The sequence below is a fragment of the Salvia miltiorrhiza genome, chromosome 5 (assembly GCF_028751815.1).
Source record: "Salvia miltiorrhiza cultivar Shanhuang (shh) chromosome 5, IMPLAD_Smil_shh, whole genome shotgun sequence".
Lineage (NCBI taxonomy): Eukaryota > Viridiplantae > Streptophyta > Magnoliopsida > Lamiales > Lamiaceae > Salvia > Salvia miltiorrhiza.
The window spans coordinates 75,002-101,908 of record NC_080391.1 but is presented as its reverse complement, the minus strand read 5'-3'; the positions used below and the strand labels follow the sequence as shown (position 1 = coordinate 101,908).

General features: G+C 39.1%; 5 protein-coding genes across 8 annotated transcripts; 1 reads left to right on the top strand and 4 right to left on the bottom strand.

Annotated features, from left to right (window-relative positions):
• Window positions 1–4,769: 4,769 nt before the first annotated feature.
• On the bottom strand, window positions 4,770–8,442 carry LOC131026511 (putative late blight resistance protein homolog R1C-3). Of its 4 annotated transcripts, none has more exons than XR_009102327.1 (3): window positions 8,070–8,442; window positions 5,216–7,977; window positions 4,770–5,079 (listed from the first exon to the last, which is right to left on the bottom strand). XR_009102327.1 is itself a non-coding variant. In XM_057956387.1 (2 exons), the coding sequence occupies exon 2, from the start codon at window positions 7,849–7,851 to the stop codon at window positions 6,112–6,114; it is 1,740 nt and encodes a 579-aa protein (XP_057812370.1). In that variant the 5' UTR covers window positions 7,852–7,937; window positions 8,070–8,317; the 3' UTR covers window positions 4,770–6,111. The 4 variants fall into 4 exon arrangements, 1 of the variants encoding a protein (XP_057812370.1); XR_009102328.1 differs by having other exon boundaries at window positions 5,216–7,937; window positions 8,070–8,343; XR_009102326.1 differs by having other exon boundaries at window positions 5,216–8,317.
• Window positions 8,443–12,882: 4,440 nt separating this feature from the next.
• Window positions 12,883–16,076, bottom strand: LOC131026508 (putative late blight resistance protein homolog R1A-10). Its single transcript, XM_057956383.1, has 2 exons — window positions 13,207–16,076; window positions 12,883–13,097 (listed from the first exon to the last, which is right to left on the bottom strand). The coding sequence occupies exon 1, from the start codon at window positions 16,072–16,074 to the stop codon at window positions 13,237–13,239; it is 2,838 nt and encodes a 945-aa protein (XP_057812366.1). The 5' UTR covers window positions 16,075–16,076; the 3' UTR covers window positions 12,883–13,097; window positions 13,207–13,236.
• Window positions 16,077–17,103: 1,027 nt separating this feature from the next.
• LOC131026507 (sufE-like protein 1, chloroplastic/mitochondrial) lies at window positions 17,104–17,746 on the bottom strand. The gene has a single exon (XM_057956381.1). The coding sequence runs from the start codon at window positions 17,652–17,654 to the stop codon at window positions 17,337–17,339; it is 318 nt and encodes a 105-aa protein (XP_057812364.1). The 5' UTR covers window positions 17,655–17,746; the 3' UTR covers window positions 17,104–17,336.
• Window positions 17,747–18,785: 1,039 nt separating this feature from the next.
• On the top strand, window positions 18,786–21,928 carry LOC131026505 (E3 ubiquitin-protein ligase RING1). Its single transcript, XM_057956379.1, has 2 exons — window positions 18,786–20,059; window positions 21,615–21,928. The coding sequence occupies exon 1, from the start codon at window positions 18,952–18,954 to the stop codon at window positions 20,056–20,058; it is 1,107 nt and encodes a 368-aa protein (XP_057812362.1). The 5' UTR covers window positions 18,786–18,951; the 3' UTR covers window position 20,059; window positions 21,615–21,928.
• Window positions 21,929–22,181: 253 nt separating this feature from the next.
• LOC131026504 (dolichyl-diphosphooligosaccharide--protein glycosyltransferase subunit STT3B) lies at window positions 22,182–26,815 on the bottom strand. The gene is made up of 7 exons (XM_057956378.1): window positions 26,131–26,815; window positions 25,053–25,566; window positions 24,312–24,848; window positions 23,550–24,004; window positions 23,188–23,310; window positions 22,708–22,767; window positions 22,182–22,581 (listed from the first exon to the last, which is right to left on the bottom strand). Exons 1-7 carry the CDS (start codon window positions 26,505–26,507, stop codon window positions 22,452–22,454), a joined length of 2,196 nt encoding a protein of 731 aa, XP_057812361.1. The 5' UTR covers window positions 26,508–26,815; the 3' UTR covers window positions 22,182–22,451.
• Window positions 26,816–26,907: the final 92 nt, after the last annotated feature.

The window sequence follows — 26,907 nt, the reverse complement described above, 5'->3', positions numbered from 1 at the left end:
GAGTATGGGAAAGGTAGATTAGTTTCCCTACCAGACGCTGATATTGTCCTCGATCGGCTAACTGAGCTCCTTCCACAATTTGTAGCCCATGATTTACGATAATAGGAGTTTCTGCTGGCTTGCAATCTAGCATCCCAGTTTCTGCAAGAAGGTCAAGAGTATACTTCTTCTGATTGATAAAAATCCCTTTTCTCGATCTGAGTACTTCGATCCCGAGGAAGTACTTTAGTCTCCCAAGGTCCTTCATTTCGAACTCCTTGAAAAGATTTGCTTTCAACTTCTGGATTTCTTCTAAGTCATCCCCTGTTATGATCATGTCATCAACGTAAATGACTAAGCAAGAAATAAGATCACCTCGTTTCTTCAAGAATAAGGTGTGGTCTGAATTGCTTTGCTGGTACCCGAATTTCTTCATAGCTGCTGTGAATCTCCCAAACCAGGCTCTGGGAGACTGTTTGAGTCCATATAAGGTTTTCTTCAACTTGCAGACTTCACCCTCTCCAAAATCTCCTGAAAAACCTTGAGGCACCTCCATGTAGACTTCTCTCTCTTCTTCAAGCTCTCCATGAAGAAAAGCATTTGTAACATCGAACTGATGAAGATCCCAGTCCTTATTAGCAGCAATTGAGAGGAGCACTCTGACAGTGTTCATCTTTGCAACAGGTGAGAAGGTCTCCTCGTAGTCGATCCCATACATCTGTGTGTATCCTTTTGCGACCAATCGAGCTTTGTAACGCTCAATAGATCCATCCGGTCTCCTTTTGATTGTGAAGACCCATTTGCATCCTACAGTTTTCTTCCCCTTTGGTAGTCTATATTTCTCCCATGTATGGTTTCGATTCAGTGCACTTATTTCTTTCTTCATGGCATCTCTCCAATGTGGAATCTTTATGGCCTGTTCCGCATTCTTTGGGATCTCTTCGTCATACAAAGCTACTTCGTAGGCAGCGGCAGTTTTGGAAAGGTTCCCTTTGGCGATACCCCCAATAGAATACCGAGTGTTCTTCCCAAACTTTTCTGGTGAAAAACGTTTAGGAGGAATCCCTCGAGTACTTCTAGGGGGTAACACATATTTCTCCTTTTCTGCACTGATGGTATGTTCCTCTTGTACTTCCTGTTCTTCTTCTTCAACCATTTGAGAAAATGGATCAGTAGAACCCGAAATCATAGTAATAGGTTCAGAATTTCTCACCTCAGATATCAGTGGCAAAGAAGATATTTGGGGCGGCGGTGGATTGGATTGATCAGATGTGGATGAAGTAAGCTCGGTGGCTAGGTTAACTTTTTCTGTTGGATCTGCTTCCGGGACTGGCATTGGTAACCATCTTAACAAGTCTATCCTACTCTCATTCTCACTTTCACTCTCCCCCTGACTGTTATGGTGGTTACTGTAATAATACTCAGTTTCGAGAAAGTTACAGTTCATGGTGGTCACAATTTGACAGTTTTTGGGGTTGTAACATCTATACCCTTTTTGATTGACCCCATAGCCCACAAACACACACTTAATGGCACAAGGAGAGAGTTTTGTCCGTTCATGCTTGGGAACATGAACGAATACGGAACAACCAAAGATTCGTGGTTGTAGTGTAAGGGCAGCGGGTATATTAGCTAAGGTGGACAATTTCTGTAAAGGAGTTTTCATCTGAAGAGTTCTGGTTGGGAGACGGTTTATAAGATAAACAGAAGTTGCAACAGCCTCAGGCCAGAAGGATATGGGGACATGAGACTCGATCATCATAGCACGAGTCATTTCGAGTAAAATACGATTTTTTCTTTCGGCAACACCATTTTGTTCCGGGGTGTGGGGGCAGGTTGTTTGATGAATCATTCCTTTTTGTTGAAAAAATTCTTTCATAGAATTGTTAACAAATTCGCCCCCATTGTCAGTCCTAAGCGTTTGGATATTTTTCTGAAATTGAGTTTGGATCATAGTATAAAAATGAGTAAATTTTTCAAAAACCTGAGACTTATGTTTAAGAAAATAAACCCAAGTCATCCGAGTGCAATCATCAATAAAAAGCAGAAAATATCTCAAACCCTGACCCCCCATAACAGGTGATGGTCCCCAAATATCAGAATGTACGAGTGAAAAAATAGAATTCACTTGAGTGTTATTAGGTTTAAAGGATTGTCTGTGGCTTTTAGCCAGAACACAGACTTCACAAGATAAAATTTCATTTTTCACTAATTTAGGAAATAAAAGCTTAAGATAACCCGTGGAAGGATGCCCTAAACGACGATGCCAAAGCCAGGCTTCCCGGTCTGCAGTTCCGTGAGCCAGCATCACCGTGCCGTGTTGAGCTATGTCATCCACATAGTACAATCCATCTCGCTCAGTGCCACGCCCAAGTATCTTCCCTGTCCGGATATCCTGGAGAAAACAAAAGTGGGGATGCATAAGCATGGTACAATTGAGTTCTTTTGTAACATGGCTGACCGACATTAATTTGTGAGAGAGAGACGGGACATATAGACAATTTGAAAGTCGTAAAGTCGGAGAGATTTGTATAGTTCCAGTCCCCTCAACCGGTGTCAAATTCCCATTGGCAGTTTGGACATGTGTTCTAGATGACTTAGATGACTCGAGAAAGTCAGTTTTGTCAAAAGTCATTGTATCCGTGGCCCCACAATCAAATATCCACCCTCTATCTCTTTCAATTTTATTTTTCAATGTTTGACACGCAATAGAATAATTTCTAAAGTGTTTAGGGTCATTTTCACAATTTTCAGAAAATTGTGGGGAGTTTTTCGAATTTTCGAAAATTGGTGGGGAGTTTTGAATGGAATGGGGTTCTTTCTGTAATAAACTAGAACTTGAGGGATTTAAAATAGGATTATCAAAGTTAGAGGGATTTAGTGGAAATATTCCACCAAACCCTATACCTTCTCCCCAAATTTCCGCCGCTCCCTCCCATTTCTCCATTCTCCCCTTCTCTTCGCCGTTCATCGGAGGAACCGTGGTTCCGGCTCCCTCCCATTTCTCGGTTCTCCCCTTCTCTTCTCCCTTGACGCCGCTCACCGCCACTGCCCCAATTCCGGCCGCCACCTCCACGCCGACTGCCGCCTTTCCTTTGGCTTGAGGAGCTTTGTGGTTGTCCTCCCACCACTCGGGATAGCCCACAAGTTTGAAGCACATTTCTTTGGTATGTTTGTTCATACCACAATGGGTGCAAAAAAGTCGTGTTTTGTCAATCTTTTTCCGATAAGACGGGTTGCCGGAGTGGTTCGGCGGTCCTCTGGTGGCTGGTGGTTCGAGCTTTGGTGCAGGGAGTCGAGAGGCAGCCAGGCCGGTTCCAATTCCCGATGATGAAGAGTTACCGGTGTCGATGGAGTTAGTTGCCGGTTGTAGAATATATAGCCGGGCGGCTTCCCTTCGTACCCTTGAAAACGCCGACTCGGCTGAGGGAACAGGGGATTCTTTGAGGATATCTCTTCTAATTGCATCATATTTGGTATCCAATCCGGAGAGGAACTGGTACAATCGGCGATTGGCGATTAGTTCCCTATATTTGTTGATTCCTTTCTCGCAGCAGCCGAGAGGATTCGGTTCCCTCCGATCGATGGTGAGCCAAATTCTTTGAAGCTCATTCCAGTAATCCTCCAAAGTAAGTTGTCCCTGGTTTACTTTGTTGGCTTTTACTTCTAAGTCGTAGAGCTGAAACGGATCGGCTCCACTCCCGTAAGTTACCGCTAGGCTGTCCCATACAGCCTTCGCTGTTTGGTGTTGTGCGAAATTGGTAACCAATTTTCCTTCCATGTTTTGTATAAGCCATGAGAAAACTGACAAATCTGATTCTTCCCACTTGTAGTAGTCAGAATCGGATTCCTTTGGTGGTGGTGGTTTCCAAGTGATATGGCTGGATTTTCCCTTGCTCCCGATGGCTACTTTCATAAGGCGAGACCATAAGGGATAATTGTTCCCATCTAGTTTGAATCCCAGAATGACGTTGTCTGAATTCCGAACTAGATTTGCAATTTGAAGAGTTAACTCTTCTGAAGGATTTTTGGTTTCTGTAATTTGGGTTTCACCTGACATTTTGTTTGATTTTTTTCTGTTTCAGGAAAAGGAAAAAAAGATAGGATATGGCTACTGTTTTGGTGAAAAAAAGGTTAGAGCAAGGGTTGGAACAATGATGATATATTTCTGAGTTCCTAAGATCGAAATCTGCTCTGATACCATGTTAACACATGGTATTTGTCATAATGCAGAGAAAAGAGAAGATTGATAATTGTTGTTGTATTGCTTGTTGTATTTTTTTTCTACTGATACACTTCTCCCATTTATAGTGTTTGATGGGAGATGATATTTAATATTGCTGATACAAAGTCATATAAGGATCCCTTGATTAAGGGATCCTTGTTTTCCTGCTGCTTTAAGGGATCCTTGTTTTCCTGCTGCTTTTACGGACTTTGGTGTCTTATTCTCAACAGCTATAAACTGATACATCACTAAATCGCAACTCGTGGCATTGAATCTTTGAATCCAAATGATAAACAGATATCATAAACTGATACATTCACTAAATTTCAATGTTCAACACCTGCTATAATACATCATATATATCATCTTAAATGAAACGAAGGAGTAAAACGACTCAAGCAGTTTAATTTCTATAAATCCAGCAATTCAACAAGAAATCTTCACGTGTTTATCGTGTGTCTATCTACACAACAACCTCAATCATATTCATAGGCAAACGGGGAGGAAAAATCGCAATAAACAAGCTAGACATTTCTGCTAATCTGAATTATCAATCTCTGAGAAATTGAGTCATAAATAAGTTACATCTTATATACTGTCAGAATCTGAGATTAATTTTAATCTATTAAAGAAAACACACCAACTGATTACACACAATACCAAAACAAAGTGAAAATCATGCATGACAAGTAATGCTTTCGCACAAATCCAACTTACAACAATTTCGGTTACAAACTACATACACAATTAACCACTCAGGTTTCATAGTCCTCAACAAAATCCAAAGCAAGTTACAATCCTTAAATTAAGACAAGTACAATCTAATTAAATTATGAGATAACGCGGCGCTTCACCACTTCAGCGCTCTCATTTGCCTGAAAATTGATAGAACAATGACTATAACGAAGTTATATATTTGTGACATGAATTGATTTGGTTTGTCTGTGAAAAAAGAGAAGCAGCAGGGAAGAAACATTAAGATGTGATATATATCAAAGTAGTGAGACTAACCTGTCGGGCAAGTTGCAGAGTCACTTGAGCTCAAAAAAAAGAACGAGTGGTAAGTTTGATGGAGACCTTGCCTTTTAATTGATCGGTACAAACGACAGCTAAAGGATTGCACTCCTCTAATTCAATGGTCGTGATCGAAGACTGATCATCCGACAAATAGAGTTGTTGCAATTTGTAGCAGTGATTCATCCTTAGTATACGGAGGCTCGGGAGGCTTCCACGTTGAGGTCTCCATTGCACCAAATCGGTGTCTTCAATTCGAAGTTCAATAAGATTCAAGAAACTCCCCGTTTTTATTTCCCACTCTGGGCCTAGAAAGGCATAGCATCTTAATATGAGAAGCTCGAGTTTTGGAAGCAGAGAACCAATGTCATTTAGAGACCCCCAAGGATATCCAACGCCACTCAATTCTAATTTAATGAGACTTGATGGGAACATTGAAAGATGAATAATAGTAGGAAGCTCACGCTTTATCTCGGGATTCGTGATTCTATATATAAGTGTGACCAAATTCTCGAGTTTTGATATATAACTCAAAGAACTCAATGGGTTGGTTTCATCATCATCATAAGGCTTCAACTCCACATCAATTGATAAACTCTTTAAATTAGGAATTCTTTTGAGAACTTCCCTTGTACAACTGTTTGCACTCACACCAAAAAGTGTGTGGAGTTTATTCAAGGTAGCATCACAGTTAGGGGTTGGTAGGTCCCTTCCCCATATCTCAAGAAACTCTAGTTCTTGCATGTCCCAAATTTGTACAGGCACAAAAGAATGAACTCCACACTTTTTAATGATCTCATGTCTACTAATAATCAAGAATTGAAGGTGAAGAAGGTTGGATATGGAAGCAGGGAGGTCACCATTGTAAGTTATGGCAAGAAATCGTAGACAAACTAGTTTGAAAATTCCAGTTGAGATATGGTAAAATCGGACATCATCAGCATATAATACCCTGAGCAACTTGAAACCCATGGCATGTATTGGGATTGGATATGGGTGATAAGGACCATAAAAAAGGAGAGAACGGACGGTGGATGCACAATCACTTTTATCGAATCACATACTTGTTTGAAGCATAATAAACTGTTCCAATGGGTACACAACCGACGCTGGTCTTTTATAACATCATCACAACTTTGTAAGACATGCAGAAACTTGATCCTACTAGCTTCTACCCTACACACGTGCTGCCAACAAGAATGCACGCGATACTTTCTATGCCAAAACCAATATTCATCCTCTTGTGATGTGTCGAGAACAAGATGATAACAGAGCGAAAGTTTGTACAAGCATGTCTTCCAAAAACTATCAAAACTTTCTTCTCCACTCGGTTGAAGAAACACATCAGCACTCATCATAGTGTTGAGCGAGTTTATGTTGATATCCAAATATGGACGGAAAGCTCCCATGTAGAGGAAACACATTTTTAAATATTGGGGTAAGTAGTCATAGCTTGGGAAAAGTACCTCTGATATTTGATTATATGCAACCACGAAGACTGAACTACGTTGTTTGACGAGTACCTCGGTCCAGTATTCCGGGGTCTTGTCGGCTTTTGATAGGAGCTCTGCAACCGTGACAATCATAAGAGGAAGACCTTCACATTTCTTGGCAATCTTCTCTCCCAGTTCCTCAAGTTGAGGAGGGAAACCCTCTTCACCAAACACCTTCTCACCTAGTAATTCCTTACTTTCTTTCTCATTCAACAAGCGCACTCTTCCGTACCCATGCTGTGTGACTATTATATCTTTTCTACTTGTAAGTAAGACTCGAATATTTCCATCAATATTCTTTTCTAGTAACAAATTTGTGATCAAGTGATCTGTTGCTTGTCCCTCCCAAACATCATCCAACACGATGAGACATTTCTTATGCTTTAATTTTTCTTTCAATAGTCCATCTAATACCTCATCATCATCATCTCCTTGGGTAAGTGTTTGGTAAGCGTTGGGATCCACTTGAGCTAGAACACATCGTAATAGTTCATTAGATTCACATTTTCTGCCCACTTTCACCCATGCTCGAAACTCAAAATGGCTCCGAATTGATGGATCTTCAAAAATATGTTTAGCAAGAGTTGTCTTTCCAACGCCCGCCATCCCAATAATCGAATAGTGTTTATCTTCAAGAAGATCATCTCTGGCTTTTTGAAATTCATCAGATAATCCAAACATCTTTGACTTGATTCCACCAAAATCACTTCTTGAGGAAATAGGCTCGCCTTCTTCTTCAGCCATATTCTCCATTTCATAAGTGTATTCCTCCTCCATCGTCTTCACCATCTCGACGAAGCAATCAACATGGTGTTGCAGACTCTGCAGCTCTACAGAGAATGACAAGTTGTCTCTCTCGCTTTCGAGTTGTGGAAGAATCTGATGTAAGACATGGGATTCGAGTAAATCTTCAAACTCCCAAACTGCCTCTTTGATTCGTTCATCCACAGCGTTCACCTTCGTCCTGATCTTGCTGCAGTCGGTATCATCCAATTTTAGCAGAACTTTCTGCAATCGATCCATCTCGTCGTAGGCAGGCTGCAACATTTGCGGAGAGTGGGAAACGAGAGAAATGCGAGACGATTGTAGAAGACGCTGAATCGTATTCTTGAGAGAAGCCGCCGCACCATAAGCCGCCATACCCAAATTATAAGCTGAGAATGCGATTGTTGAAATGAAATTTGCTTAGCTCTGCAAATTTCCTCCAAAATGAAGCTTAATATCAACTGCAATTAGCCCAGAACAAAATCGTGTTGTAGAAATTTCCTAAGAAAGAAACGGAGAAGAAGAAGGAATTATAATAAGCAAATGGAGATGAAACAAATTAATGATAGATCTTTAGCTCTCTGCTGCTGTACCTGATCTCGCGGAGGAGTTGGCGCAAGTCGGCGGCGGCGGCAGCTGGTTTAGTGGTTTTGATACAATTTTAGAAACATTCAATACCACATGCACCCTTCCTCTCTATGCACGAAGACGGCAATGTTGATTGAAGGGCAAGAATTTTAGTAAATGATTCGAAGATCTCTTGATGATTTTTTAGGCAAACGTGTGGAAGAAAGAACAGTGGCGCTGAGGATAAGCTGAACCTTATCCGAAAATTCACAACCTTTCACTTATATTAGTAGGATTTTTCTTTTTCTTTTTCTTTTTCTTTTTTTCTTTTATTTATTTATTTATTTATTATAGTGCAGGTAAACACGCACCTTGAATAATGACGGATGAGCTTGACTCAATAGAACAAGTCGAGCCTCGAGTCAATAAGGTCTGCATCGGTTGACTCAAGGCATTAATTAACTCGAGTCAAGACATCGAGTAAGTCGATGTGTGTGTTCTTATTTTGCATCAATTACAACGTCTTCATTTTCTCTTAGTCAATCTTTTCAATATACTACTAAAATGACGGCTACTTTAGAAAATAGAAGTCATTCTTTTTCTCTTTGTTTCTTTTAATTATTGATAAAATAATTTTAAGATCGTATAATTTATGAATTTATGAATTTAAATTTGAAATATTTAACTTCAATGATTAATTATTCTATTTGACCCAATTCCTTGGTGGCCCAAACACACATACTGGCAGGCCCATCCACGTTATAACAATAGCATAGATGTTACGAACAATTATAGGTTTCATTTAATAATATACTCCCTCCGTCCACCAATTCAAGGCCTACTTGCCTTTTTGGGACGTCCACAAAAACAAGGCCTACCTATTTTTGGTAAGTTTTTATTCATTATTTAATCAAAAAAGTCAAAGATTCTTTACAAAAAAGTGGAACCATTTCTCCACTCAACTAATAAAAATACATTTTTTCTTAAAAAGTGGACCTTTTCTCCACTCAACTAATAAAAATACACTTTTTCTTAAAACCCGTGTTTTTTTCCCTAGGCCTTTAATTGGTGGACGGAGAGAGTAAAAAATAGAAAATAAACATTATGAGGTGATCATGTTTTTGTTTCTAACACAATTTCAATGTTCTTCACTTGTCTATTGAATAGAATAAACCAAATCCATAATTGATTCAACATCTGCTATTACACATAATATCATCTAAAATGAAACAAAAAAGGAGTAAAACTCCACCAATTTAATTTCTACATATCAATCTCAATCATATGCAAAAGGGAGGGGGGGAAACACAATAAACAAGCCAGACATTTCTGCTAATCTGAATTATCAATCTCTAAGAAATTGAAACAGAAATAAGTTACATATACAAACTACATACACAATTCAGCATTCAAGTTTCAATATAGATGGACAACCTAAACACTGTGACTATAACATAAGATATATATTTCAATTATTAAATAAAATAAAAACACATCAAAATTTAAAATGAAGCCTATTGTGACATGAATTGACTTGGTTTGTCTGTGGAAAAAGAGAAGAAGCCTATTGTGACATCAAAATTTAAGACTTGATAAATATTGGTAGTAAGATTAAGAAGTCCGACAAGTTGCAGAGTCACTTGAGCTCAAAAAGAAGAATGGATGATAAGTTTAAAGAAAAACTTAACCTTTAATTGTTTGGCGCAAGCCACAGCTAAAGGATTACACTCCACTAATTCAATGGTCTTGATGAAAGAGTGATCATCCGGCAAATCGAGTTGTTGCAATTTGTAGCAGTGCATCATGATCAGTGTACGGAGCCTCGGGAGGCTTCCACGTTGAGGTCTCCATTGCACCAAATCAGTGTCTTCAATTCGAAGTTCAACAAGTTTCAAAAAACTCCCCTGTGTTATTTCCCATTCTGGGCCTCGAAATGCATAACATCGTAAACTGAGAATCTCAAGATTTGGCAGCAGCGAACCAATGTCATTCATATACTTCCAAGGATACCCCATCCCACTCAAAACTAACATTGAGAGACTTGGTGGGAACATTGAAAGAGGAACAATAGTAAGAAACTCACGATTTATCTCGGGATTCGTGATTCTATATGTAAGTATTTGCAAATTCTGGAGCTGTGATATATAACTCAAGGAGCTCAATGGGTTGGTTTCATCATCATCATAAGGATTCAAATCCACAACAATTTCTAATTCCTTTAAATTAGGAATTCTTTTGAGAGCTTCCCTTGTACAACTGTTTGCACTCACACCTAGAAGTGTGATGAGTTTGTTCAAGGTAGCATCAGAATTAGGGGTTGGTAGGTCGCTTCCCATGATTTCAATATGCTCTAATTCTAGCATATCCCAAATTTGCATAGGCATATATGACTGAACTCCACGCTTTTTAATGGTCATATGTTTAAAAATAATCAAGAATTGAAGGTGAAAAAGGTTGGATATGGAAGGTGGGAGGTCCCCGTTGCAAGTTAGGGCAAGGTACCGCAGACAAACAAGTTTCAAAATTTCAATTGGGATATGGTAAAATCGGACTTGAAAAGCATCAAGTACCTTGAGCAACTTGAAACCCATGGCATGTATTGGGACTGGATATTGGTGATAAGGACCGAAACAAAGGAGAGAACGAACAGTGGATGCACAATCACTTCTTATCGAATCACACACTTGTTTGAAGCAAAATAAACTATTCCAATGGGCACACAAGCGGCGCTGGTTTTTTATAACATCGTCACAACTTTGTAAGACATGCAAAAACTTGATCCTACTAGCTTCTTCCTCACACACGTGCTGCCAACAAGAATGCACGCGATAGCTTCTATCCCAAAACCAATATTCATCCTCCTGTGATGTGTCGAGAACAAGATGATACCAAGAAGAAAGATTTTCCAAACAGGTCCTGAATAAACTTTCTTCTCCAATCGGTTCAAGAAACCCATCAGCGCTCAACATAATGTTGAGTGTGGATATATTGAAATCATTATATGGAGGGAAAGCTCCAATATAGAGAAAAAATATTTTTAAATATTGGGGTAGGTAGTCATAGCTTGGGAAAAATACATCAGATATTTGATTAAATGCATTCAAGAAGACTGAACTACGTTGTTTAACGAGTACCTCAGTCCAGTATTCTGGGGTCTTGTCGGCTTCTGATAGGAGCTTTGCAACCGTGACTATCATAAGAGGAAGACCTTCACATTTCTTGGCAATCTTCTCTCCCAGTTCCTCAAGTTGTGGAGGGAAACCCTCTTCGCCAAACACTTTCTCACCAAGTAATTCCTTACTTTCTTCTTCATTCAAGAAGCGCACTCTTTCGAACCCACTCGTCGGGTCTCCTATACTTTGTCTACTTGTAAGTAAGAATCGAATCCTTCCAACAATATTCTTATCTTGGAAGCAATTTGTCAAGCCATATGCTACTTCTGCGTCCCAAACATCATCCAACACAATGAGACATTTCTTATCCTTCAAACTTTCTTTCAAGATTCTAACTAATTCTGCCTCATCATCATCTCCTTGAGTAAGGTTTTGGTAAGCATTGGAATCCACTTGAGCTAGAACGCATCGTAATAGTTCGTTGGATTCACATTTTCTACCCACTCTGACCCATGCTCGAAACTCGAAATGGCTCTGAATTGATGGATCCTCAAAAATATGCCTAGCAAGAGTTGTCTTTCCCACGCCCGCCATCCCCATAATCGAATAATTTTTATCTTCAAGAAGATCATCTCTGGCTTTTTGAAATTCATCAGATAATCCAACCATCTTTGGCTTGATTCCACCAAAATCGATTCTTGAGGAAATAGGCTCGCCTTCTTCTTCAGCCATATTCTCCATTTCAATGATGTACTCTTCCTCCATCATCTTCACCATCTCGACGAAGCAATCAACGCGGTGTTGCAGACTCTGCAGATCTACAGAGAATGACAAGTTGTGTCTCTTGCTTTCGAGCTGTGGAAGAATCTGATGTAAGACATGGGATTCGAGTAAATCTTCGAATTCCCAAACTGCGTCTTTGATTCGTTCATCCGCAGCATTCACCTTCGTCCTGATCTTGCTGCAGCTGGTGTCGTCTAATTTTAGCAGAACACTCTGCAATCGATCCATCTCTTCGTAGGCAGGTAGTAAGATTTGTGGAGAGTGGGAAATGAGAGAAATGCGAGACGATTGTAGAATTCGCAGAATCGTATTCTTGAGAGAAGTGGCTGCAGCATAAGCCGCCATGACTTGATTGAAATATGATTGTGGTGGTGGTGGAAGGTGTGAAGGGGGAGGAGTTGGCGACGGCGGTAGGTGGTGGAAGGTGTGAAGGGCGAGGAGTTGGCGACGGCGGTAGGTGGTGGTGATGGAAGGATAAGGATTTTGAAGGTGGAATTGTGAAAATGAGAGCCTCTCCACAAAGTCAGCTCTTCACAACACGGAAATACTATTTGAAATTGAGGCCATATACACACCATTGATTAAAGATAATCAAGATTTGGATTATTAGACTATTCCATGCCCCCAATGTCAAAGTAAGCCAAACATTATCTCAAGTGCAACAATTTCAAAAAGATATTATTGATATTAAATATCAATATCAATAATATCCACTCGTTAATTAACTTTCCTCTTGTCACAACTAAAAATAGAAGTTCATCATAAATTTATTAAATTAGAGATATGCAAAATCGACTGGAAAATCCGTGGAAAAATAGCCAAACACACACAAGCAGACCAACAATTTTCTAATCAAGAAAAAAGAAGAATAAAAAGGAGCACTCTGCAAACAAGAATCTTGCTTTGTCACCATGATCATATTTCTGTGCTGCTAGAATGCTTCTTGCAATAACAAGTAATGCTTTCACACAAATCATATCCAACTTACAACAATTTCGATTACAAACTTCATACATAATTCAACATTCATGTTTCATAATCCTCAACAAAATCCAAAGCAAATCACAATCCTTAAATTCATACAATTATGTGGTAATATAACAATTGAAATTATGGGATAACACAATGTCTGAACCCTTATTCAGCTCTCTCATTTACCTGAAAATTGATAGATGGACAACCTCAAACACTGACTATAACAGATGGAAAACAGAAGCAGGGAAGAAACATTAAGACATGATATATATTGCAAAGTAGTAAGACTAACCCGTCACGCAAGTTGCAAAGTCACTTGAGCTCAAAAAGAAGATTTGACGATAAGTTCAAAGGCAAACTTGTCTTTTAATTGATTAGCACAAGCGACGGCTAAAGGATTGCACTCGACTAATTCAATAGTCGTGATCCAAGAGTGATCATAGGGCCAATCGAGTTGTTGTAATTTGTAGCAATGATTCATGCTTAGGTTGTTAAGCTCTGGGAAGCTTCCACGTTGAGGTCTCCATTGCACCAAATCAGTGTCTTCAATGTAAAGATCTGTAAGTTTCAAGAAACACCCTGATTCTATTTCCCACTCAGGGCCTCGAAAGGCATAGCATCCTAATATGAGAGCCCTGAGATTTGGCAGCAACGAACCAATGTCATTCATGTACTTCCAAGGATACCCACCAAAACCATTCAAATGTAACATTCTGAGACTTGATGGAAACATTGAAAGAGGAATAGTATTAAAGTCATACTTTATCTCGGGATTCCAGATCCTATAGTTTAATGCGACCAAATACTGGAGTTGTGATATATAACTTAAGCAACTTAATGGGTTGTTTTCATCATCATCATCATTATCATCATAAGGCTTCAAATCCACATCAATTCCTAAATTCGTTAAATTAGGAATTCTTTCGAGAACTTCCCTTGTACAACTGTTTGCACTCACACCAAAAAGTTTGATGAGTTTGTTCAAGGTAGCATCAGAGTTAGGGGTTGGTAGGTCCCTTCCCAAGATCTCAAGATATTGTAGTTCTTGCATATCCCAAATTTGCACGGGCATATATGACTGGACTCCACGCTTTTTAATGTTCATATGTCTACCAATAATCAAGAATTGAAGGTGAAAAAGGTTGGATATTGAGGCGGGGAGCTCCCCATTGCAAGTTATGGCAAGGTATTGGAGACAAACTAGTTTCAAAATTTCAATTGAGATATGGTAAAATCGGACCTCAAGAGCATATAGTACCCTGAGCAACTTGAAACCCATGGCATGTATTGGCACTGGATATGGGTGATAAGGACCATAACAAAGGAGAGAACGGACATTGGATGCACAATCACTTTTTATCGAATCACAAACTTGTTTGAAGCAGAATAAACTGCTCCAATGGGCACACAAGCGGCGCTGGTCTTCTATAACATCATCACAACTTTGTAAGACATGCAGAAACTTGATCCTACTAGCTTCTTCCTTACACAAGTGCTGCCAGCAAGAATGCACGCGATACTTTTTAACTGATAACAAAATATCTGATGAGTAGAGAATAAGATGATGCCACATAGAAAGATTTTCCAACCATGTCTCGGAAAAATCTTCAAAACTTTCTTCTCCAATCGGTTCAAGAAACTCCTCAGCACTCAACAGATTATTGATCATGATTGGACGAATATCAACATATGGACGGAAAGCTCCCATATAGAGAAAAAACATTTTTAACTGTTGAGGTAAGTAATCATAACTTGGGAAAAGTACCTCTGATATTTGATTATATGCTTCCACGAAGACTGAACTACGTCGTTTGAGTACCTCAGTCCAGTATTCTGGGGTCTTGTCGGCTTCCGATAGGAGCTCTGCAACCGTGACTATCATAAGAGGAAGACCTTCACATTTCTTGGCAATCTTTTCTCCCAATTCCTTAAGTCGAAGAGGAACACCCTCTTCACCAAACACTTTTTCACCAAGTAGTTTCTTACTTTCTTCCTCATTCAATAAGCGTACTCTTCCATATCCATCCTCCGTGTATACAATTTCTTGTCGACTTGTAAGTAAGAATCGAATCCTTCCACCAATATTATTTTCTTGCAAGCAACTTGTCAAGCGATTTGTTACTTCTATCTCCCAAACATCATCCAACACGACGAGACATTTCTTATCCTTCAATCTCTCTTTCAAAATTCCAACTAATTTCTCATCATCATCTCCTTGGTTAAGCATTTCGTACGCGTTGGGATCCGCTTGAGCTAGAATGCATCTCAATAGCTCATCAGATTCGCACTTCCTGCCCACTCTGACCCATGCTTGAAACTCAAAATGGCTCTGAATTGATGGATCTCCGAAAATATGCATAGCAAGAGTTGTCTTTCCAACGCCCGCCATCCCAATAAGCGAATAGCAATTCTCGCTATTTTCATCAAGAAGATAATCTCTCGCTTTCTCAAATTCATCAGATAATCCAACCATCTTTGACTTGATTACACCAAAATCAATTCTTGAGGAAATAGGCTCGCCTTCTTCTTCAGCCATATTCTCCATTTCAATGAGGTACTCCACCGTTATCATCCTCACTGTCAAGACGAAGCAATAAACATGGTGTAGCAGACTCTGCAGATCTACAGAGAAAGACAAGCGATCTCTCTCGCTTTCGAGGTGTGGAAGAATCTGATGTAAGACATGGGATTCGAGTAAATCTTCAAACTCCCAAACTGCCTCTTTGATTCGTTCATCCACATCATTCACCTTCGTCCTGATCTTGCTGCAGCTGGTGTCGTCCAATTTGAGCAGAACTTTCTGCAATCGATCCATCTCTTCGTAGGCAGGTAGTAAGATATGCAGAGAGGGGGAAACAAGGAAAAGGCGAGAGGATTGTAGAATACGGTGAATCGTAATCTTGAGAGAAGTTGCTGCACCATAAGCTGCCATGACTTGGTTGAAATATGATTGTGGTGGTGGTGGTGGTGGTGGAAGGTCTGAAACGGCGGTAGGTGGTGGAAGGATAAGGATTTGGAAGGTGCAATTGATAAAATGAGAGTGGTTGAGCCTCTGCACAAAGTCAGCTCTACACATGTATTGGTTAATGATACCACCATAAACACCATTATTATTTTTAAATCGTATTGATCCACACAGTTTCGTTGAAATTGAGGCCATATACACATCATTGACTAAAGATAATCATGATCATATGTGGATAATCAAGATTTGGAGATTAATCGAAATGTTTGGATTTAGTAGTAGGGAGTTTTCCATCTAATTACTGTCTCCGTCTACGAAAATTATAGCGTGGTTTGAAAGTTCTAATAAATGATTGAAAGATGAATATAAAATGAGGGAAAAGACCCATCAAAATTGATTAGAGACAAAATTAATGTGTTAAATTGTTCGACTTCTTATAAATGTTTAAGCGTAAATAAGGGAAATTTTTTAAATCCTAATTGGAATACTACAATTTTATGAACAGATGAAAGTAATAATAAGACTGTGATTTTTTGTAGAGGGAAGCATGGAGTGTAATTTAATTAAATCCTAATTGGAATATTAGACTATTCCATTCCCCTAATAGTAATGGCAAAGGAAGCCAAAAGTTGTCACAAATGCAACAATTTCAAAAAGATACACAATGAGAAATGAGCAATAGCTTGATTACTCACTCACTTATTAGCTATGATACATATAATAGTGGGATGCAATGACACATATAAAATTATGGGACACTGAATTTCATCCGCAAGTCTCGATAACGTAGTAAGTTCCATCCTCAATTGCAAATGAATCATGAATCGAGAAAGAAGGATGAAAGCCGATCACACAGTAATCGAACAAATGATAACCATTTTAATATAGGAAGATGCTAATCGCAACGAATGGCGTTGCATCTTTGAATCCAAATGATAAACAGAGCTCATAAACGGATACACTTACTAAATTTCAATGTTCTTCAGTTGTGTATTGAATAGAGGAAGATGCTAGTCGCAACTCGTGGCATTGAATCTTTGAATCCGAATACTCTTCAAATGGCCCAAAACTATAGGATTGAAGTGGAACGGAGGGAGTAATAAACAGAGTTCATAAACTAATACATTCACTAAATTTCAATGTTGTTTAGTTGTTTATTGAATTTAATGAACCAAATCCAGAAACCATTCAACATCTACTACATCTAAAAAATGAAACAAGAAAAGAGTAAAACTCCAACAATTTAATTTCTATAAATCCAGCTACTCAAACACACAAATTCATCTAAAAGCAGAGATTTTGAGGGCTGATACATCAATTGAATCATTAGGCATTTCTACACAACAATCGCAATCGTATGCAAAAGGGGAGGAAAAATTGCAATAAACAACCCAAACATTTCTGCTAATCTGAATTATCAATCTCTGAGATGTAGAAATAGAATTTGAAACAGATTATTACGCTTCATCGTCGACGCCGGCTTCTTTAGGGGTCTTGGCGGTGATGGAAAGCGCGTGCAAACCGGATTGGAGCTCGTCGGAGAGGAGTTCGTAGACCATACGGTGTCGTTTGACTAGGTTTTGGCCCTGGAATTGGGCGGAGACGATTCGCACATTAAAATGAGTCTCCTGCGCGCCGCCTCCCATTTCTCTGACGGCGGCGTGGCCGGCGTGCTGGTGGGAGACGTCCTCCACCTCCAAAACGGCGGCTTGCAGCGCCGTTTCGAGCTTCGTCTTGATCCGACTCGCCCTCGATATCGCCACTCGCGACGCCATTTCACTGTCTAAGGCACTTGTGATTTACTTCACGCTATTATATTTAGGGGTAATTGTGCTTTAAATAAATATTTTTTTTTCTTCTAAATTTTAATTTAATTTTATATATAAACTAGGTATTATCACCAAATACACTAAGCTTCGATTGTTTCAATTTTTCAACTATGATTGTCAGTTTCTTTCAAAATAAAGTTTGATGTGAACCTGTGAAATGTCTATATAATTAAATAGTCTATGTGTTAAAGATGATATTGATTTGTTATTTTAGATGGCACAATGACTTTAATTCACTGAAAATTGACAATAGTAAAATAAATAGATTAATTGAATCGGAGTATTAATTCAGTAAAAATTAATTTTTTTTATTCATTATTTTGTTTTATTAGATTTGGTCTAAACATTCATTTATTCCGAATTAATACCCATAACTACATACGGCTTAAGCCGAACAAAATGATTAAGGCAACCTAATCCTTTCTAAACATTTTGTAGCTTAGTCAACAAATTGTTTAGAAATCATAATTATTATTTTATTTATGATAGTATTTTCATTTTTTGCATACTATATACATTCGTTCACTAATAGTACATGTTTACCTGTATTTATTTATTTTTTAAAAGAAAGAAATGTACTATTTTTTTAGAGTAAATAATTGTATTGTCAAATCTTGGGTAAGTGGCATATATACGTCTCCCCTCTTCTACTCGAAGCAATCAACTCACCAACACTCTATGCATTGTATTATACATTATTGAAATTAAGATCGCATAATTATATTTTTTCAGTTGGGCCAGCAGGATTAAACATATTTGTTGGGGTTAATTACTTATAAAATATTTATCTTTTATCAAATTCTTATTTTACGCATCAATTTTAACATTTCTCGTGATAATTATTTGAATTATTGACCAAATAATTGACGTGCATGGTATAATTGTTGTTGCATAATAATCAATTGACAATAGCAATGTTATTTCTTATGAAATGGAGTCAATTATTTGGTTAGTCATGTCAGCACTAAATCTAACTAAAATTTAAATTAATAATAATATTAGATTAAAATATGTAGGAAAATTTTGACTTTTAAGAACCGTGATAGGATTATAGCAACGTTTTAGAAATGATAATTTGGGGCATAAATAGTTTAAAACACGACTTTATTTGGCAGTTTAATTAAAATTTAGCAAAGCGGAGAATCATTTCATTTCCCCATCGCCTATTATCCACACGTTTTCTCAAACCGTATTTCTTTGCACATTTCTCTACTGAATATTCTCTCTCTCTCTCTCTAAGATCATGTCTACGGCGGGAAATTTGGGCGGCGGGCATGGCGGCGGCGCAGCCGCACACCAGTACTTCTGCTACCAATGCGACCGCCACGTCACCATCACTCCTCCATCCTCCCCCACCGATGAACTCGCTTGCCCCATTTGTCACGGCAGTTTTCTAGAAGAATCCGACACCGCCCCTCCCTCAAACCCTACCCTAGAATCCGATCCCTTCTTCAACGCCGCCTTCCCCGGCTTCGGAGGCCTCCCCCTCATCTTCTCGTCTTCCTCCGCCGCTCCAACCTCCTTCACGATCTCCTCCGGCGGCGCCGGCGGCGCCGCGGGCGGTGGACTTGATGATCTCTCCTCGCTCTTCGGCACGCGATCCCCTAACGATTTCAACCCCTTCGCTTTCCTCAATAATTACGTCAATAATCTGCAGGCGAGGGGGGCGAATATCCAGCTTGTTTTTGAGTCCCCCGGCGGCGGCGGAATTGGCGGCGGGGGGGGCAATTTGGGGGATTACTTCATCGGCCCCGGTTTGGAGCAATTGATTCAGCAGCTTTCCGAGAATGATCCGAATCGTTATGGAACGCCGCCTGCTTCGAAGAATGCGGTGGAGGGTTTGCCCGATATAAATATCACGGAGGAGATGTTATCGTCGGATTCGTCGCAATGTGCAGTGTGTAAAGATAGCTTTGAGTTGAATGAGGAGGCGAAGCAGATGCCTTGCAAGCATATTTACCATAGAGATTGTATACTGCCTTGGCTTGAGTTGCATAATTCTTGCCCTGTTTGTAGATATGAGCTGCCCACTGATGATCAGGATTACGAGAATCGGAAGAAGGATAATAGTGATGGGAATAACAATAGCAGTAGTTTGGGATTGGGGGCAGCTGGTGGAAGCCAAGAGAATAGGGATGATAGTAACAATCAACAGACTCCGAGAACTTTGGAAAGGAGGTTTAGGATATCGTTGCCCTCGCTTTTCAGAGGCTTTAGCACATCAGCGGAGACGAGCAGTAGTGGGGGTGATGGAGGAGGGAATAACAGCGCCAACAACAATGCCACTGGATCATCCAATAGGGGCTCAGGAGCAGGAGCGGATCAGGCTAGAGAGGAGGACCTCGACTGAAGTATGATTCGTGCTACTTTGTTATCTTCCTTTTGTTGTGTTGATTGATTTACATTTACTACCTTTATTATGCTTTCCTGTTTCAATGTAGTAGTGAAGGAGGCATTTTTTTAAAATATGAACAATGTAGTTGATTAAAAGAGTATGAAGTTGAAATGGTTATCTTCAATTCTGATGTACATGTCGAATATTATGTTGTGGCTGCCATGTATTTCTTAACTTGGTCATTCCAACTTGCTAAACTATGATTTCATAATGATTGCATACTTTCTTTACTTTTTTGCTTGACCTTATTATGTTTCCGGTTTGGTCTGTCAAGAGCTGATGTGATAAATTACTTTTTAAGACCAAAGAAAGGAAGAAAAGCTACTGTCTTGTATTTTTCACATACATTTGAATCCATCATAGCCTTTCAGCACGGCTAATTTAGTGAAAAACCACCTCTTTGTATTTTCGTCCACAAGTTTTGCAATTATTGATATAAATCTGGAGGTTATAGTGGAGATCCTTTTGGTATGTTGAAGATTCCTGTTGACAAGCTTAACCTTAGCAAATATCTTTATTTGGTGTGCTGCAAATATTACTTAAACCTTTTGAAATTTTGTATTGGAAGAACACATTACTCATGTTCTTGTGAATGCTTGCATATTATGTATGTGTGTATGCTAGCACTTCCTTCTTTTGGTATCCACACACATATGTGCCTGTATCATCTGGCAAAAAGTCAATGAATCGAACGTTAATGAATAATGAGATAGCAATAGTTCTGAACCTGGGTGCTCAAGTATGGGTACTTCTGTCAGTACTCTCTAAGGCATATGCCAATCAAAGTCGCAGCTTTGAGCACTATTTTTCCACTCATGCCATCACTTTAGTAGACAATTAACCACTCTCAGGGAATGTAATAACAACATTCAGTTATATCCCACCAACATGTGTACGTATATCTTCTTTAAAAAAATTATTTTTCAGTATTGGCTTTAACAGTCTTTAACAGTTAAACTTTAGATTCCTCATGCTATCACTCGCACCTCTTGAGTACAGTGCCATGGTCTAATTCTCACCCTCACTTCATCTAATGCTGCTCATTCTGTCTCAATCTACAGTCTCCACCACTCATTTACTTGAGACTTATGTTACAATGGGTGTAACTGGTGTGCTGAATATTAATTCGGGATATATGATGTTTGAATCTTGGTGAATTGCATGTGGAGTTTTGTGTGTGTGTGTGTGTGTGGGGTGGGGTGGGGTGGGGGGAATGTAGGACTTATGGCTTTTCTGTATTGCGACGATTTCTCTCTAGTTAACACATGATGTGAGAATTTGGATTCTGATGCATTGGGTGTTGGTCTATATATTTATTCCAATTTCGCTGCTTTCCGATAAATTTAAGAACTCAGTTTTCAGCTGTAGTTCTCTCTGGTTTGTTTCTTTGATGCAAATTTCCTTTCATCATGGTATTTATGTTTATATAACAGGTTTACCAAAGGATGTTTATGATTGGGATTTTGTAATGCTTTAAGTTGACTGGATTTCATTATTCTCTTATATTTCAGGGATGCAACTGAGATATGAAGCAAGTTGAGCAGAAACGATCTTTGTATACACAGAAATGCACTGATGAAGCTTTCTTACTGGTTCTCATCAATAAAACTAGGCACAGCTACCTTTTTCCTTCTCTCTACCCCTCTTTTTTTTGTAATTTTTATTATTTACAGTCCTAAATCCATGGTTGTGTGTGAAGTGCGTTGAGCCATTCTATTTTCTCATTGGGTGCATTTTAATGGATAGACTATCTGCAGAAATTTTACTGTAAAAAAATTCCTCCATTGTGTAGCAGATTCCAAATATACACGAATCCTTCTCTCTCTCTCTCTGATTTGAAAGCATGTAAAGTATTTGATGTGATGATTCAATCTGTAGTTGGAAGTTGTGATTTTGCTTCAAAGTGGCATTTTATTTTGCTTCTCTCAATCGAATTAGGCTGCTTCTATTTATAGGGGATGTTTATTTAAGTAATAGGATAAGATTGATTTACAAAGAATTGAGTATTTTAACCCAAATTAATCAATCAGTCAAAATAAATTATAGATGAACTTGAATTATTTTTGTACATGGCAAGATTTCTGCAAAGTATAACAACTATTATAACTTCCACCTTAATATTTTTCTCCTAAATATTTTACCTCAACAAAAGTAGGTCGTAAAGACAAAGGAACTAGTTAATAGGTAGCTTCCGTTTATAGTAAGTGTAAGTAAATATAACATCTAAGAAAAAAATTCTGGATCATTAAACATTACAAAAAGAGAAGAAAAAATCCAATCCAAAATGGTCCTATGCATAAGCTCATCACTGCGCTAACATTTGTAGTCCCGCGAGAGAAGAGAAGTGATCACCACCTATTGTTGGGCGGTTTCACCTTGTATATTCTAACTATCCAGTTCGACGTTGTGAACGCCTCTTCCAAGTGTTCGAGCTTTATGTCTTTGTTCCCAATTTCAACACCACGTGCCCTGTCGTACCTGTCACCAACGATACCATTGCAGCTGTCAGTGCATAGCTACGATGATCGAATGATCACACTTTCGCAATTCCTTGACTCACACACCAAGGGCAAATACAAATATGAATACAAATACTTGACTCACCCGGGAGGCTTCCCATATTCTGTTGTCAGCTCACCAAATCGATAATAACAAAGCTTGTACCTAAGCAACAAGGCGAGACAATTAATAAATAATGTCGTGGCTGAGACATGAGAAGCGAAGAACAGTTCTACAGTTCCGAGTAGGTAGATATATTATTTACCGCGGTATAGAAAATCAATAAAGCTCGAAACTTAAGCCAAAGGATGCATGTCCATGATAACAAGCAGGCTCATTTATAGGATTGAAATATTAGGATCCAGATCACAAATCATAGAGAGTAATTACCATCATGAGATGTAGAATATGAAACGAACCACTAATACTCCACTGAATGATCCTATACTTGTATTTCAGTCGATTTCCTATCATGATTTTAATACATATAGCAACACCAAGACAATCACAAGCAAGACAGACAATGTCACTGGCAGAAAATATGGTAACACTTCATTATACACTTAGACGGGAAAAACAACTTACATTAGACAGTTCAACATCTTCGGAGCTGCACCTTTGTCAACACGATACTCTCCGTTAACAAGGTAATCGGGCTCCTTAATTACAGGAAACACTCCACCACCAATTCTCACCATCCACAAAAACCTGAGATAAATAAGGTTATATAAGTTTGACAGAAAATCTGAAACTATCAGAAGTAGCAATCACCAAAAGAAAATGGACTTGAAAGCAAATTCTACACATCTCCTATCATACTTGAAGAAATTAGACTGAAGAATTGTCCAATGAAGGACAGAAATGAAAACATGTTTGTAAGCATTAGAAAAAAAAACTAGAGGACTTTGAAGATGCAAATCTTTAGTTCTAGATAATAGAGTTCTTACTTGTTAATATCATCGGAAGAATAACCAGTAACACCTCCGAAAACAACTAAGACATAATCAACATCAAGTGATCTCATAATTTCGTATGCTTCATCTTCATAAGATGACATAGCACGTCCAACAGTAGCAATGTGTGTGTTATTCCAAGTATTGTTATCAACAATCACAGTTCTGTTTCCCATGGCTGTGATCTGGTAACCATAATCCCACCAAGACATAACCTTGGCATCTGGAGGAGTATTCTGTCGAAGCCAAAAGTATGCTTCACGGTAGTCATCAAATATCACCCTATTACCATGGGCACCTCTGGCGGCCAATACAATTGATGGAGAAGAGTATGCCTCTGATGTAACCCACGTACAATGGATAACATATCTGCTTAGCAAGTACAATGCTCCAACAAGCAACACAGTAGCACCATTTCTTCCGAAAGGCATAGATTGATCTAGGGAACCCTGTTTGAAAAAAGAAAAAGACAAGATAAGCATAGCTGTAAACTTTTAACCATCTCAAGGATTTATTATTTGCTCCCGTTTAATCCAGAAAATGGGTAGGCTGACTTCAAAAGTGAAAAACCAACCAAACATTATTCAATACAACAACACATTCACCAATAAAAAAATACTAATTATTAGGTGAATATTTGGAGGACTTCACAGTGAACAGCTACAACAATCATAAGTACTCTACACAATGGAACACAGATAGCAAATTCAAAATGTACTGAAACATGATACTTGAAAGCAAGTATCAGATACCCACCTTAGATGAAGCTTTAGGGTTATTGGTTCCCTTACTAGAGCCCGCAGGAGCAGGCTTGCTCTTTGCCCTCACCAGCTGAGTTAAATTTTTTACAGTAGCTGAGACCGCAATAGCACTAATAAGGCATACTGCAGGTGTTGCTACAAGTATCAACCGCACCATGACTCCAGCAAAGTACATACTAGTTAGTCCGTACATCACTATGAATATCGTGGCATCTGACAAACGTTTGAAGCAGAAATACAGACCAGCTGGGAAGAGAAACAACAATATATGAAAATCAAACATGAATGAGGACCAGGCTGTTGGCTGATGCTCAGAGACAGACGCAATTATTGGAATGTGATCCTTTGCATAAGTTGGATCTAGGAGAGAATAAAATCGACCAGTCCATGGAGATATATATCCAGAAGCAGTGCCAACTCCTAGAGCTACTGCACCCAAACCTACTGTACTAGTCACTGTGAACCTCAGGAATGTGTGGAATTTCTTTGGGTCATCTAGCAGGTATTTGATCCAATCCAGGAAATTAAACACCTGCACAAGTTAGCTGGAAGTTAGTGTAGCATTAATGATAACCACATAAACCTTGAAATGACTGCTCTGCAATACTGATGAAAAGGAAGAAATCACAACAGAACATGTTACAATTTCCACCAGCTTAAACATGCTTTCACACATATGTAGGGATCAGCCAATCTCCAATTTGCATAGTTGCTATTAAAAGCTAAAAAGACATGCCTGAATCAAGAAAAATACGCCCATTGCTGCCATGTGTTCTCCAGACTGAACATGCTGAAAGCCCACAAAACGAATCTGCATAGCTAGTAACATTCCCAGCACGTACATGCAATTATAAGCTACATATAGTCTCATTGAGTATCTTCCGGTAATCAATAGAACCAACACGTAAAGTGGGATCAGATTAATAATGAACACATAACCACCCCACGCTGAAACCATGTAGAAGTACCCAAAAGCTGAGGCCAGGGCCCAAGCAAGTGAGCCTGTATTCACTGCCTTCACAAACAGATAGAAAGTAAGCAGCAAGGCGAATATAGCAACACCCTCGTTGTCATACGATCCTGCCACCGACCTCGAGATGTAACCAGGGCAAATGGCAATTAACACAGCTGCTACAAGTCCTGCTCCAGAATCCCATAATTCTTTCCCAAAGAAGTAAGCTACAATAGTGGTGTTGGCAGCGAAAAACGGTGCAGTGAGCACACAAACTTCACGAATGTGAACAGCAAACCTGCAAGTGATGGAGAAAATCTTCAGATCTCCACATCAATAGGTGCTGGACAGTATGAACTTCTGAATAAAGCCTTCACGCAGTGGCAGATCAATAAGCCTAGATGTTCCTATTAAGTATGAGCAATAGTACCTTCCCACAAACCATAAAGTACAAAACCTCAATAATACATTCCGAATTGGAAGAACAAAAGTTAGCATTAACTCAAGGTAAACACGTAGCATTTCCTTCACCACAAAAATTTATAAGCAAACATTCTTACCTTTCCTAAAAAGTCTTGATTCTGAAACTCAATACATAAAGTCAAGACAAAATGTGGACTTGTTCGGAACAAGGGAAGAATTTTGTTAAGAAAAGGAGACTCGTCCACATCAATAAGAAATGGAGCACATTTTGCACAAAGTTAAAAAAGAAAAACCTTTAACAGATTCCCAACATCCCCTCATCAAGTGGTCAGCAGCTAACAAACCACAACCACATCTCTACAAACCGAACATCATGCAAAAAAGAGACAATGCAACAATGCTTGTGACCTTCCTAGAACAATTAGCCAAGAAAAGTTACCGGAAAAACCGAAGGGTCCAGTAAATGAAGGCAGCGGTGACCATGAGTCCGGGATAGAGAGTCCCGCCCACAATCCTCCCCAGCGGATACCAGCTCTCGTAGTCGAACCAGTTCCAGAACTCATAGAAGCCGTTCCGAGTCAGGAACTGAGTGACTCGGTAATTGAAATAGGGGTCAAACTCGTGGATCATGCTCTCGTAGCGCAGGATGCTGAAGAGGCGAGTGATGAACGCCAACACGTAGACCAAGAAGAGCACCGAGACGCGGATCAGGAGCTCCTGCTGCTTCGTCTTGAGCTTGAGGGATTTCAGCAGCGAGCTCACCCCCGGCGATGCCAGCAGATCCGCAGCGGATTTCTCCATTTTCGCTGCGACCATTGAAGGAATTTGGTGGATCGGATCAAAATTGGGGATTTAACAGTGGGAGATTTGGGGTTTTGGGGAGAATTGATTTAGTTGAGGAGATCCATGTTGATTTTGAGGAAATGAGATTCAGTTATTAAACCCTACTCCATTTTCAAGCTCTTTAGACATTTGGGCAAGGACTTGTTTGTCCAACCATATTACTTTCCAATCTTTAAAAAAAAAAAAAATGATTATCATTAGTAACAAATTTTGTCTCTATTATTTGGAAATAGTTGGAGACTTGGAGTATATTTTGTCTGTTCTGTAGAAAAAAGAAGAAATATTCATTCTTGCTTTGATATTTTTCACATTTATTAAAAAGATCCATTTTTTGGATAACTCACTAGTCACAAGTAGTACAAAAAAGATCCAT